General features: G+C 34.1%; 1 protein-coding gene across 2 annotated transcripts in view; it reads right to left on the reverse strand.

The window, feature by feature from the left end:
* The window catches only part of ANGPT1 (angiopoietin 1), a 257990-nt gene that overhangs the window by 64212 nt on the left and 178388 nt on the right, over positions 1-15390 (reverse strand). Inside the window, exon 4 of one of the 2 annotated variants that reach the window (XM_061171274.1) lies at positions 8507-8736. In XM_061171274.1, coding sequence (XP_061027257.1) covers positions 8507-8736 — 230 coding nt within the window. Of the gene's footprint in view, positions 1-8503; positions 8737-15390 lie in introns of both variants that reach the window. The other variant, XM_061171273.1, reaches the window with a different exon arrangement.

Raw genomic sequence — 15390 nt, forward strand, 5'->3', positions numbered from 1 at the left:
GCATGAGTTTGTCTAGGACACCAGGCAAACTCTAAGGCGTGTAGTACTTTTATGTTAAGCAACGTGGCAGCAGCACTGGGGCTAGAAGTCAGTTGTCCTTCTTCCTGTTCTATCTAGGCTACCATGCCCGCCCTCTTGATGGCATACATCATAGCTGCTTCAAGACACTGGTGAGGAAACCATCTCAATCTAAGTCTTAGTTCTAGGGACATGGGCTGGATTAATTTTGGTTGAGATTTGGTTTATTTGTGCACTTGCGAGTGTGTACATGGGGCCAAAGCAACCGGCAAAACCTTCCTTTAGAACAAAATTGTCACTTAAAATTAAACCCACAGTTCAGATTCACTGTTCTAAAGGAACTCACACTGATTGTGAAAACAGAATGTTCACACCTAAAATTAATTATGAGTACACTTAAAGACATGATAAAATTAAAAGAGGTTTGACTTAATTGGTATTAAATTTAATAATTTAACTTTATCGTAAATTCATCAAAAATTTTATGACTTATTTATCTATTCTTGGTAGGTCACATATTAGTGTGATTCCTTACCAGAGATGGTCCCACTCAGAATGTGAACATCCAAGCCAGTAGTAGGATGAGATTCCAATGTACTTAGAAGCAGTCATATTGTTGGTATTCTTTAGTTGAAAATAGATGATGAGCTCCCATAGAAAGCTAAAAAAATTTTTAATTAATTAATTAATTAATTTTTGGCTGCGTTGGGTCTTCGCTGCTGCACGTGGGCTTTCTCTACTTGCAGCCAGCGGGGGCTACTCTTTGTTGCGGTTCGCGGGCTTCTCATTGTGGTGGCTTCTCTTGTTGCGGAGCACGGGCTGCAGACGTGCGGGCTGCAGACGTGCGGGCTTCAGTAGTTGTGCCGCACAGGCTTAGTTGCTCTGCAGCACATGGGATCTTCCTGGAACAGGGCTTGAACCCGTGTCCCCTGCATTGGCAGGCAGATTCTTAACCACTGCGCCACCAGGGAAGCCCTCTAAAAATGTTTTTAATCATCAGTTTTAAAGCTTCTTAGCATTGGACTTTTAGAAAAATCTTAAGCTAAAAGTCAATATTTTGTTTATATATATTTAAGCCCAACCATACAGTTGCAACATTTTTCAGGGTTTATTTTTCCTCTGTTCTTAAAGCATAAGAGATTTCACAAGGGTTTCACTCTATGGTTCCTGTGATATACACATACTGAATGATGTTAATAGAATGTTTTTTCCTTACTTTCTCTCTGAGTAATTACAGGTGCTATTTGGCTTAGTACAAAGTACCATAGCTTATCTGTAACTAGTATCCACTGTCCCATTTTGTCTCTGGACTTAGAAAAAAAAAACTGTTGAATTGGACCTGAGTATCGATGAGTCCAGGAAATGATTTAGTTAAAATTCTATTCAAAATATTTTGTGCTTCTTCGCTTTAGCCAACCAGGCCATGAAAGCACAAGAGAAGAAGGAACAGGGTTTGTTCATAGTAATGTTAGAACATCAAGGCAACACTCTTTTTTTCATGGCCTTTCACCCTGGTAACTTCCAGGCCCAGCTGGAATCAGGGGATATCCCTTTCCATTTCAGACAGTTTTGTTTCTGAAACTGAAACTCTAATTCCAAAAGAGAATTAACCACAAAATTTCAAATCTCCCCCAAAAGATGTGGTTTAGAAATAGTTCATGGGAGAGGTCAAGGACTGTATTATTTTTTATTTTGTTATCATTAGTTTGGCTATCTGCTATTCACACAATTTTTTTTTTTTTTACGGAAATTACGACTTTTCAAAAGGCAGATAACACGCTCCATCAAAAAAGAGAAACATACCATTTCCAAAAATAAATAGTCACTTTCCCCTTAAGCCATTAGGTTTTGTGAAAGGAAGTGCTAGAAGTGTGGTTCATTTTAAGGAAATTGTAAATGTTTGACATATAATTTTCTGTCAAGATAAAGCACTTCCCTCATTAAATGGAAACAAGTGCTCACTGTAGTGTTCAGCAGATGACTTCCTGTATTTTTCTTTCTCTTTCTACCTAATGTTAAAACGTGCATTACAAGTAGTCAACGATAACCAAGTAGTTTACTAAGTCAATAAAAATGATATTTTCTATTTTTATCAATGTTTATATGAGTAACATTCAAAAAGTTTTAATTTCCTCCCATCATTTGTGATGTTTTTAATAAGAGTTGTTCTTAACTCAAGGGACTTGCAGGAGTTCAAACTATCTCATCCCTTGACTGAATGATTTACTTCACAAACTCAGTAGACACTGCATAGGAGGTAAATTCCTTTCAGATGGTAGAATTATTATGAGAACAGAGCCAAATGTCCCCTCAGCACTGGAAAGGAAGCAAATGCCTCATTTCCCCTTTTCAGAAGGCCAGAAGACCGAAAATAATGATCAAACGTTCTGTACCACTGCAATCAGCCTCTGGGAAAGATACTTCAAACCAAATAATTGAGATCACTTAAAAATTTGTAGTATTAATCATTATCTCTTTCACATGATCTGAAAGAAACTTTTAAAATAAACTTCAAGAGAAGCTCCTTATGATTTGAAATTTTTATACTTCATATTAAGGAACTAAGTATATAAACATGCTCATGTCTCTTCGTATTTAAGTTTCTTTTATTCCTCTCTACTCTCTGTGCTTCTCTACCCAAAACTGATATCTACCCTTTCACAGTCAACATTTGGATGTGGGTAGACAACATTTTCTGCTTTTACTTCATCTTATTCATTTTAGTCTTCAATCTATGCAACTGAGCTCTACAGTTCACTCAAACTCTCCCTATAGAAGGTAACATCCCAGTTCCAAAGTTCACTTCAGTCTGTTTTTTCATTTGACCTTTCTGCTTATTTGACACTAAAATAATACCCTTCATAACACTCTTTTCTCTCTACTATAACCCCTATTTTGGTCTCCTTTTTTCTGTCCCTTAAAGAACTCCCAATTTTCTGTCTTTGATTTTACATTCTTATTATTTTAAAGTGAGTTCATAATATATTATGCAATTCCTGTATGCTAAATATTTCTGTAATTCATTCTGTAAATTCTCTGAAATTGTACATAGATTTGTGCCTGGGTATTTGCACTAAGTAGGAAAGAAAGGTAGATTAGTTTTCATCAGATTCTTGAATGGATTTATAACCCCTAAATGGCTGAGTCATTGCTTTATACACACTTTCAATGATTTCATTTGCTGCATGGCCTTACCAATTATCTCCTCTGAGGACACACCAATCTACATGCTCATCAGGATTTTACTACTGAACTCCTGACTCTCATTCCCCTACCTTCCAGAGTCTAACTGTCCCATAGTCACCTCAGTCCAATGCCTCAAACTAGATCTTCCCCCCAGAGCCTGTTTCTCTTCACATGTTGCTGATTTTAAGAAATATCATCAAAATTAGTCAACCCAGAAACTTGGAATTTATAATATATTTGAGTCTACTTCTAAATAAGTGGTTATTTCTTGTTGATTCTAGTTCTTCTTTATTCACAAATTTCCCCTTCACTTGCCTTTCCATTTTGCCCTTGTTTGATCCTGACCCCATTATTTCTCTCCCAGAAGATCCTTTTGAGAATCTGATGAAAACCACCTTCAATCTACCTTTTCTCCCCATCATAGTATGGTGGATAATGTACAGACTCAAGAACCAGACTCTATGGGTTCAAATCTCAGCTTGTTCACTTGCTAGTACTGTAATATTTGTGAGCTATCTACCTTCCCGTGCTTAATTTCATTATCTGTCATATAAGGTTAATAATAGCACTTAGCTTATAGAGTTGTTATCATAATTAAATGATATGCAAGGGGCTAAGAAGATTGGCTCATACTCTCTAAGTATTTGTTAATATTTTAATAATGGCAAAATAGCCACCTGGTCCCTCTGTTTCCAGGCTTGTCAACTTTCTGATGCATTGTTCCTACGTTGTGACTGGGGTGATTTTTCTAAAATGATAAGGTCACCATTGTCCTTATATACTGACAATGACTCCTCACTGCTTTCAAGGAAAAAATTCAGCTTCTTTGATCTCCCTCTGTGGATCTTTCTAACCTCGTCTGTCACTGCTCTCCTGCCTTTGATTATGAGAATTAGGTTATGCATTTAGGTGTACACCCCTCACACCCATTCTCATGACTCCTGGCAAATATACATGTTTATGCTCTCTAGAGTATCCTCTGTTTTCTTCATTTTGAATACTTAGCCACTGTCTCCCCACTAGAGCCATGCTGCCTATGTTCTAATCCTGGATCAACCTTTCCAGCTATGTAACCTTAGGAAAATACTCAAGCTGCCTGTGGAATTTATAAAATGGGGCTAACCACAGTAGTTCCCTCAAACTGTTATTGTGAGGACTAACTAAGTTAATACACATAAAGCTTAAGCAATGCCTGCATCATAATAAGCATTCAACAAAAGCCTTGAGAAGACTCTGCAGATGCGGGATTCTGCCCTCATCCTTCTGTCTCTATCATGATTTTAACATTCCTCCTGTGTGCTTCACTAGTCCCCTGGCACCCTGGCCTCACCACTAGCAAACAATTACAGAATATAATTGTTTGTTTACCTATCTCTTTCCCCACCAAATTCTAGTTTTCTTGAAGCCACGGACAGTACATCTTTTCTCTCTTCTCAGTTGTCTGAACAGTATCTGGCATATTATAGGAACTCAGCAAATCTTTGTTAAATAAAAATGGATGGATATCCTTACCCCCAGAAGAGAATCTGAAACAAAATAGTTGCTGTATAACTATTTTTTAAATGAATGATAAATTTATGAATCATATCTTGGTATAGCAGGAGTATGTTCCAAGTTGATTTGGACAGTAAGACAATCAGCCAATGTAATTTTATGATGGAGTCTAAATACTATTTTCTTTTTATTTATCTTTTCTTTCTTTTTTTATGGTTTGTTAGTAATTAAATTCTTGATCACATAATGCAAAGTTTGTCTGGTGTATGCTCAAGGTACGTGATGATGCTTTAATTATCTCTGAACAGAGATGACTGCTGAATGTCGACAGTCACAATACCTGATTATCCTCCCCCAAAGAATTCCAAACCTTGTTTCCATGCCATTATCAATGTAAACTATTTAATTCCCACAATAACTGTGAATTGCCAAAAACATGAAGCAATCAGCTAAGCTTTGACACAATGATAACATTGAGAGCAATATTTCTTTAGTGTTAATGTTTCTAAGAATAACTGCAACCAAGTTTTTGCAGACAAAGGTTAGAAAAAAATAAATGTGCTACCCAGAAGTATTACAAAATAGACGCAATTCAGTTTGTAATGACTATTTGCCTAAGGTACCACTATTGCCTGTTCAGAACAAGAGGAAGGTTTGTTGAACTATTTCAGAAAATGTGTTTATTAATTGTATTTAGATTAAATACATCTCATGACATTAGATGTTTTAGTAGGAAAAGTTCTGTGAAACTAAACAAAAATACTATGTGTTTTATACAAACCTCTTTTAATTCTTACTGCAAACTCATCAGGTATGTATTATGATTCCATTTTAGAGATTAGAAAACTGAAGCTAAAAAGAAGGGGCTTAGATGACTGTCAACAGTCAGAAACTCTACAGCCTTGTATTCAGACATTTTCTATGAAAGAAATTTTACTTATAGATAGCACATCATAAGTTTGCTTGTGTTTAGTTTAATCTTGTCACTTGGAGGAAAAGGAAGGAATTAATGTTTAATGAATCAACTGTGTCACATTCTTTTGTTTTTATATGCAGTATCTAATTTAATCCTCTCACTATCATTGTGAAGCAGATATAATTATCCTGACTTTTTATAAATGATGAGACAGCTTCATAAAGATTACATTAGTTGCCAATGACAGAAAAACCTCAATAGAAATTTTTCTCTTGCTTTGTAGTATTACATTCAGGCTGTCTCCATAAATGACTGACTGAGTCAAGTTAGAAAGAGAGGACCCTTAAGGTCAATTAAAATTTTTAGTCTTTTGGATTATGACACAGTTCATAATGTTTTCGGAAAATCTTTCAGAAGACTACTCTTCGCATTTTTGAAATATACATTTTAGAAAAGTGATGCATTTATTGTGATGTATTGATTTAGGTTTATTTGCATATATTTATATTTAAAAGTAGAACATTTATATATAATCTTTGATAAATAATAAATCTACTTGATAAACTTTTGGTCTTAAGTAGGGCGAGATTTTACTTATGTGTTTTAGAATTAGAATGAAATAAAAGTTCATTTTAGAAACTGATATTTAATCTAGTATTATGCAATTAGTCATTTAAGTTTTAAATTCACCGTAACTGAAGACTATGGTGCCAGTGAAAATGAAGACATGCAAAGAAGTAAAATCTTTATGGAAAACTTTGTGAGAGACATTTACCATTTTTGTGTCTCTTATGAGTTCTTAAATGACCAAATACTTAGTAGAATACTTAACTGTGGGATTAAAGAAAAAAAGATTAATAAGAAGCAAATAAAATCTATGGTTATAAGAGCATAGAATCCATTGGATAATAGGGCAATCGGCTTACATTCAGATTACAAATCCTATAGTTAAAGCAGGATTTATTTTAGAATTTTATCATTAAAAAGAAAATAAATGTCTAGAGGTCTGAAGTATTAGACAATTTCTGTCTCACTCTGTAGTAGTATTATTATTTTTTGGATATGCTATATCATAGAATAGACATAGTTACTTTTCTCATACCCTGAGTGGATGCTATGGGTAGCATCTATCAGGAGTGCCATAATAATTGTTCAATAGATTATGTTTTTTGAATCGAACAGATGTTTGGTTGCCTGACACTGCACCCAAAGACCAAAACTAGCCAGGAATTTTAATTTTGAAGTCACCCTCCTGCCTCCAAAAGTTTAAAGACATATTTATTGGACAATACTTAGAAAAGAAGTGAAATTATGATAAGCAGGCAGACATATGAGCTCTGTGAGAATCAACAGGGCTTGATATTTCTAACATCATAAAAAAAAGAATTACTCAACTCCATGTGCATTACGTCTCAGGAGTCTCAGGATGATAAGAAAAATATGTTTTCAATCTTTCCCCAAATGTATTCAGTTCAATATGAGAATAGATATGTCTCATATTAATACTTAATTTCTAAATACTCATGAGCTCTATTAAAATTCTCTGGCAAAATTCTACCATGCTTTCCTTTCAGTAGACTCTAACTCAAAGTTTTGTCAGGCTCTGACTGATTAGCAGCTTTTTTCTTTCCCAATCACATTTCTGAGCACACCCAAATGGAGCTCTGGGAACTCACTGTTTAAAAAATATTCTTTACAAAGTATATTAAGGGCTTGTTTAGACTATCTAAAGGAGATATAACTCAAGGTAATGGAGTGTAATAGAGAAATGTGAAATGTCTTTAAAGCAAGATCACTTAATATGGAGTTATCCTCTATATTCATATCTATTCACGAGAGTATGGAACTAAGTATTTTTTCAGATAGCTCAAGTCCACTATTAAATTAAAGAAGCCACCAATTATGTATATTGCATATGCACACTGAACAATTACATGAATGATCACATAAGCCACAACTTAACGACAACCATAATTTTCAGATGTAAGTGGTGTTCTCTTTCACTGACCACCATTTACCATTCTGTGTTCACTCACAGAAAGGCTGATTAGCGAGCAGAACTACAGAAGATGACCTTAAGCTCCAAACTCTGAAGAGCTCTCCTGAGGCTCAGGTGAGGTTCTGCTTGAAGTGGACAAGTGCACACAGAGGCATTTATTCAATAATTGGTGGGTGGATGGATGGACAGATGAATGGATGTCTTCTAAAGAGACACAGGCCTGCAATATTTCCAATGATTAAATGGCTCCAGATATTCTAGTGATATTACGAATTTGTATTTCCACTGTCATGAAGACACCCCAGAATAAATTTGCCCATACGCCCGGTTAGGTCTTCTCCACATAGGACTGTGTAAATAATCTTAATACAGACTTTTAGTGACAAATATTCTTTCTTCCTCATAATAGTTATTAAGAACTTCTATATCTCCTTTTCTCTGCAGGCAACTCTTCCCTCTCCTCCTTTGCAAAAAAAATAGTTTTAAAATGGGAACTCTCCTGAAACTCTCCTAAGCACTCTGAACTAATCTTTAATATTGGCCAACTTCTGTCCTGTATAGCTAAGTGTCTAACACCATGATACCAAATATTTATCCATGAAAATATAGTAGATTTTATCTAAGGCTAAAAGACCAGTAAAAAAAAGAAGAAATTAGAAAGTTCTTTTAGAAAGATGTTGTAAAGTCAATATTCAAGCTTATGAATACTCTCTCTGAAGTTAAAAACATGAGAAAATTGTCAGTGTAAACTTGTGAAATGCTTCTAAGAATAAAGTTCTTTTGCTGCTTCTACACAGCAATTGATGCAACTTAGAAAGTTATATTGAATAGTTACTTGCTCCATATTAAATAAAACATTTCCTCTACCAAAGTAAGGAAGAAATTCTTACCACCTTCCTTAGTGCAGAGGTTGACAAGGTTATGCACTGTGTCCATCAGCTCCAGCTGCTGCTTCTGAAGGACACTGTTATTGGTGGTGGCTCTGTTCAGTTGTTTCTCCAGTTCCTGGATTATATATGTTTGACGAGTAACCAAGCCTTGAAGATTCTCTTTTTCTTCCTTTAAGGTGTCCAATTCTTCCTTGTGCTTTCCCTCCATTTCAAAGATTTTATGTTCTAATAAACTACAAGGAAGTGAAGATAAAATTTAGTTTTAAAAACGCTATAAAAAAAACTGTGATTCAATTAGTTCTTGAGTTTATTTAAAGTGAGAAACTTTAGTTAGGTATTTCACCATGGAAATATTTTTTAAGTGAGAGGCTCAAAAAATATATATATGTGTAAATATAAATATTATATAAATATATAAATAAATAAATATATAGATATAAATATAAATATAAATATATATATATATATATATATATATATATATAAAACAGGAGAGACATATACAGCATGTGAAATGAAGAATTATTAGATCACTTATTGTTAGAGTAATGTTTATTTCCTGGAGTGTGTCCTATATCCAGGGTAGTTGACTTGGACCCTGTCTGCAGAAATTATAGTATAATTTTCATTAAAGAAATGGGTACACAGAGACTGCTCAGGATAAGCCTAGTGTTACTTATAGAGAAGGATTTTTCTGATACATATCCAATCTAACGTCTTAAAGCAGAATAGACCAGAAAATGTCAAGTCAGAAAAGAACAAGAAGAGTTATGTTCAGTTTTAAGTTTTTATGGAAATTGAATTGAAGTACATAGAACAATCTAGGTGAAAGTAACCTAGTTACTTGAAATAATGAACTCAATAAATATTGGGAGGCTGGCACCAAAAAAAAAAAAAAAAGAAATGGGTACGATAAGAAATAGAAACAATAGTTCAGAAGAAAGTATGAACAAAACATAGATATTTACTTTGCTTCATTCATTTGGGATTCTCAAAACGTTCACAGTGATTAAATTTCACAATAGTTTCGTGATGTCAAGGAAGAGCAAATTGATGCAGAAATCACAGGACCAGAAAGTAAGCTATCTAAAGTCACAATGAATTATATTTCTTGGGATTTTTGATAACTGGTCCTGTATCATAACCACTAGCTTACTTTATCTCTCAATCTAAGCTTTAGGATAAGGCCTAAAGGCACTGCAAGTTCCAAATCACGAATACTTGGTTCCGAAAAGGAAGACGGTGTTAGGCTGGTGGCATGGTCTTACAAAAGGACTTGGGAAGCTTTGCTCAGAGTGATGCAGTCTTCAACTGAGAGCCGTCCTTCTCTCAGAACTCTTCACAGGATACTCCCTTTGCTTATTACACATTAAAAATGATAGAGAATGCAGAAGCACTCTTGGATCCTAACAACTGACTGGAAATAAAAAGCATTTACATTTTATAGAGTGTATAATATACTAGTATCCCTCAGAGAAAAGCCTTATTCAGTTTTCTCAGTTCCATTTTCAGAAGGTTCAACCAGTCCTTAGTTTACAAGGTGTTATTCAAATGTAACATACCAGGCTGGGCACTTAATTTACCTTGGAGAAATATAGCACTGAATCATTCCTATAAGTTTTCAAAAAGGGGACACTAGGGAATGTTTTAAACTTAATACTTAAGTCATAAAATGTATAGTGATTTGGGGAAAATGTGACGGTTATTTATATTTTTTAAAGAGTTTTTTGGAAATGAAAAATTCAGGCAAGGAAGTCAGAGTAAGATGAGAGTACCTCTAAAGGAGTAGGTATGATTCATTGTCTTATAGTGTTTTCTTCGGTGTCAATAACTTGCTGCTGGAAAAGTTAGTAGTTAAAAAACAAACAAAACTAAACAAAATAAAACCAAAAGCCTTTTTATTGGTTAAAAAGTCTACCCATCCACTGGTTTAAGTGATTAGTGTACTTGCTATGGATGTCAGAGGACGTTGTCTCTGTGCCTATTAATTTTTGGCCTCCATATCTGAGAATTAACCACAACGGATGCCTTAGCTCTTTCTCAGTTTACTTTTTAATTATTTTTGTTTCTCTTCCTAGGGTAATGATCAGATGTTAAATGCCCATAAAATAGAGTCAGTTAACTTATGAGAATTTTTTCTTTTAAATTCACAAGAGTTATAGTATACTACCAAGAAACCTTAGAGTTTAACGTAAAGAGCAACATTTGGATGTATAGTCATAAAATACTGGATAAAAATTCTGAATTACCATTTTGTTCCTGAAATAAGATGAGCACTGGCCTTTCAGTCTTCCTAATTAGTAGGTAACATTCTGGCTTGGAAAATATCATGCTATAGTTATAATTCGCATTTATTAGTTGCTATGTGCCAACAGTGCTCTCAGCACTATGTAAAATACAAAATGACACTATTCCTACTCTAAGGATTCATTTTCAGAGAGAAATGAAATGAAAAAAATGAAAGAAGAAAAAAACCTCAAATGAAAAAAAGCAGCTATAAGAAACTTCTATTTCAGACATAACACTTTTTTTTGCACACGTGTTTTGCCACTTTCTACTTTTGATGCATTCTTTGTTCAAGAAGACATGTACTAAAAGATGGCTACTATCTGAGATGTCAATAAAGGAGCTTTTTGTTTGTTTTGTTTTGATTTTCAGGATATTTTGGAAAGAGATGAGAATGGAAAGTTGATCAAAGAAGTCCTGCTGCCAAAGGAAAAAATTCTCAACACTGGCTTGTGGAAGAAAAGGTCTGCATTTCCCAAGTAAAAGGAGTATACACTTAGCATGTTGGAAAGAATGTTAATTTTCATAATTCACCAAACAACCTTAATGCACCATGACTACCAATTATCAAACGATATCAACATAGCCTGTCATCTTAAAATAGATATTCATGTAAAATAAAGAAGGGACTGCTCAGGGAAGTAAGAAGCCTGCTGTGCATCAGACATCTCACTGGATTGGGAATGAAATATATTCATTAAAAATAATATGCATTAAAAACTATAAGCAAATTGGAAACATGTCACACTGTTTCCCAAATGGCAGGTCTTACCAGTTAATTATCTCTTCCAGTCATTTTCTCATTTATTTCTTCACTTGGATTCTCTTTAATTACTTTTGTACTCTAGCAATTCTCTATTAACTTTATTTACTAGAGATACCCTTTATATTAATGACAACTTTTTAGACTTCTTCAGGCAAAACTGATACCTTTTTGATACCACTCATCACTCCCTTCCATCTTCTCTTCATATCTGGCTTCCAAAAATACTATCCTCTTTTCTTTGATACTTCTAATCCATTAGTTATTATCTACTTGGGAAGTCAGCCCTTCCTCACTATTTCCAAACTGGCTTGAATCCAAAACTCTTCTGCCAGAAAATATTCATATACCATCTCCACTTACTAATCACATTATTGTAATACACCATTTTAGTTGTGTAGCATTTTAAAACCCTTATCTCCTTTGATTCTTAAAGTAATATAGTGATACAGAGTGAGTAGATGTTATAAGCCCCAGTTTATAGGTAAGAATCTAAATGCCTTGTATAAAATTCTGTACATACTGTGTCATAACCAAAATAAAAAGCCATGTCTTCTAACTTAGACTAGAAATCTGCCCATGACAACCCAGTGCTATGAAAACTAGCTTTAGTGTCTCATCTCTTTGATTTAGTATAACATAATCTCTATCTACTTCCACCCGCTTATATTTGGCCAAGAATCAAGGCATCAACTTAACATCTCTTTAGTATTTGCTGCTCTCCATCTGGTTATTTTTGGGAGCTTGTCTTTCACAATATTTCAACCTATCCATCTTTTCCACATATAAAAACAAAATTTCTTTGCCAAGCCATTTTTTAAAAAAATCTGAACTGAGATTTTCTTAAATATCACTCTGCCTGAACTCCTCTGCCATTAAATTTAATTTTCTTACTCAATATATTGATCATATCCCATTTTGTCCTGAGGCCTTTTATTGTCTCTCTTACATTTTCCCTATCCAGGTCAGCTGGGAGAGACCAGCTCACCTAGGCATGGAGACTCCTATATACAAAGGTTGATCTGAAGGACAACATGACAACTCCACTGTCCTAAATTCAACTGGCAAAGTAGTCATATTTTCTCTATGATGGCCTTCAGCAGCAAGTTTAGTTTAGGTTTAAATGCATAATCCAAAACCTGGATGTTGATTCCAAACTCCAGTGTACTGTTTTCTAGAGTGCATTCAATGTGTTTTTATTAGGCATTCCATTGTTGAGTTCTATTGTCAAGTTTTGGGGAACCCTAAATTAAATAAATAATTTTATTATGATGCATCCTTTAGGATTACTGTTCCATGGAACAACAATTTATGAAACTCTGCACCTAAATCAATTCAAACTGAACTTAAAATCCGAAGACAGAGTTTCTCACAGGATTCTCAATACTTCACATTTCTCATCTTTCTAGAAACACTTTGAGAAGAGACATGCATAGAATTTTGGCACTTAACTTCTAGTTTGAGGCAGAGGTGCACTTTAATGAAGAATAAAATAAACAAAATAATCTAGGCCTTTAACTTCAGTAAAAGGTTCTAATTGAGTATATATAAAGCCCTATTTGAAGTTTTTGGTTGACTTTTTCCCCTAATTTTCACAGTCTGCCTCCTCCAACATATCTTACTGGAAATATTTCAAATCATTGAACACATCCTGAAGCTTTCACAGAAAAAGCTCTCCCTTTCAAACTGTTTCCCACAATAGGGTTCTTAACATAGCAGCAACTGAATTCACAGGAGTGACAGTTGCCTAAGCTCTATGTGTATAAGTATAGCCCTCAAACAAGGAGGAAGGTGTTAAAAATACAGAAACCTTCTCATTTTCATCTGTCTGAATCTCCTTACAGATGTTTCAATTTTTAAATTATTTTTAATTTGTATGGTGTCAACATGTGTTGCAAATATGGGTTTTAAAGAATAATCTTTTTCCCCCATTCAAACAAGGGCATAGTAAGTTCAGGTTAAATTTATACTTGAAGTTTCTAACTTGAACACAGTAAATTTTCTCTCAAACTTCATATTTAATATGAAGTTAAATATTTCTGTAATTCAAATGTGGAACAGAAGCATAGATCACTACAAATAAACATTGTCAAATAAATTTTTTAAAGTTTGAGGTAAATAAGAATAAGCTAAATATACTGTGGAAGCCAGAAACCAAGAAGAAAAAATATATATACACTTCATAACATAAAAACATAGTTCTGTAAAAAATAGGTTGAACAATAAATGACAAACTAGAGAAAATATTTATAACATATACGACAAAATTTTAACATCCATTAAAGAGCTTATATGAGGAAATTAAGATATTAGATAAACAATCTAATAGAAAAATGAGAAACATACATGAATAGGATAGTCACAGAAGAAGAATGCAAATGGTCAATAACCAGGAAAAGATGCACAATATAATGTCTCGGGTAGACAAGATTAATCAAATGGCTAGCAAGGTTTGGGGAAACTAGAAAGCCCATGCATACTTGGGAAGAATGTAAAATTTGCAGATAATTTGTTAATATCTTTGAAAATTTAAAATAATCACATAAAAGTTCCACTAAATTGTAAATTTTAGTGCATCTCTAGCAATGAATGAGGTATATGTGTATATAGTTACATGTGTAATATATCTATGATAAATTGTTATAAAGTACAAAACCCCAGCATCTTAAAAATAGTTACAATCTATACACATACACATATATGATTTAAATATGTACTTGTGCATATGTGTAATTGTATATGGGTGTGTATCTCTGTAAGCACACAGATAAACATGCACACTCCATATACACAAGTATAATTAGTATATTCATTAAAAAGTCTGGAAGAATAGGCCCCAAACTGCCAATCTGTTAATGATAATTCTCTGCAGGGGGTGGAGGAATATGGAATTTGGGACTTTGAATTTCACTTTATACACTTCTATAAAATTTAAAATTTAAATCAGTTAAGTTTGTGTTGATTTTTTTTATCAATCAGAGAGATGTGGTAAACAGTCATGAGTCTAGAATGGTCTGAGAAGATGTTGTCTAGAGATGAAAAAACTGGGCTGAATTAGTGAACCTCAAAATGTTCACTAACCTTGGCTGCCATGCAATGGGCTTTTGGGGATGCAGAATAGTGGTATAAAAGCCATCTGTATTTTATTTATGTTAAGAACAATGAATATGTTTACAATATTTAATGTAAACTATGTGATCTGTTTTCCATTAAAATATTTTTTAAATTGTGTGTGTTTCTGTGTACACAGATAAATGACATTTATTGGGATATTTGCCAGCTCATCAGTCAACATTCAAAAAGCATTTAATACTCTATATACTATGTGTAGAGAACTGTGCCTGGGAGCATGAAGACAGAAATAAATAAAACACAGTCTCTGTGTTCCAGAAGGTCACAGCCCAGTAGTAGAGATACACACACACACACACACATTACAATGTGATGGGATAAGTGAAGTAATGGGAGGAAAAAACAAGGTAGAGTGTTATCACATAAGTTGTAACGAGCAAATCTATTTGGCAGAGTCAGAAAGTTTCTTGGAGGAGTAATATCTGCACTGAGTTTTGAAGGGACAGAAATTTGTGAGTTCAATAAAGGACTACAAGGCATTCCAGACAAGGCAAACATCAAACATGTCTGAAAAAACATCGCCTTCAGTGATACTAACAACTAGTATGATTAAACATTTATTATGTGTTTCAAGCAATGCCCTCAGTGTTTTGTATGCAATAACTCAGTTAATCCTCACATCAACTCCATGTACAACTATTATCATCATCCCTGTGTTACAAATGAGAACACCAAAGCACAGAGAGTTTACACAACTTGCTCGATG

Source organism: Eubalaena glacialis, chromosome 17 (assembly GCF_028564815.1).
Source record: "Eubalaena glacialis isolate mEubGla1 chromosome 17, mEubGla1.1.hap2.+ XY, whole genome shotgun sequence".
NCBI lineage: Eukaryota > Metazoa > Chordata > Mammalia > Artiodactyla > Balaenidae > Eubalaena > Eubalaena glacialis.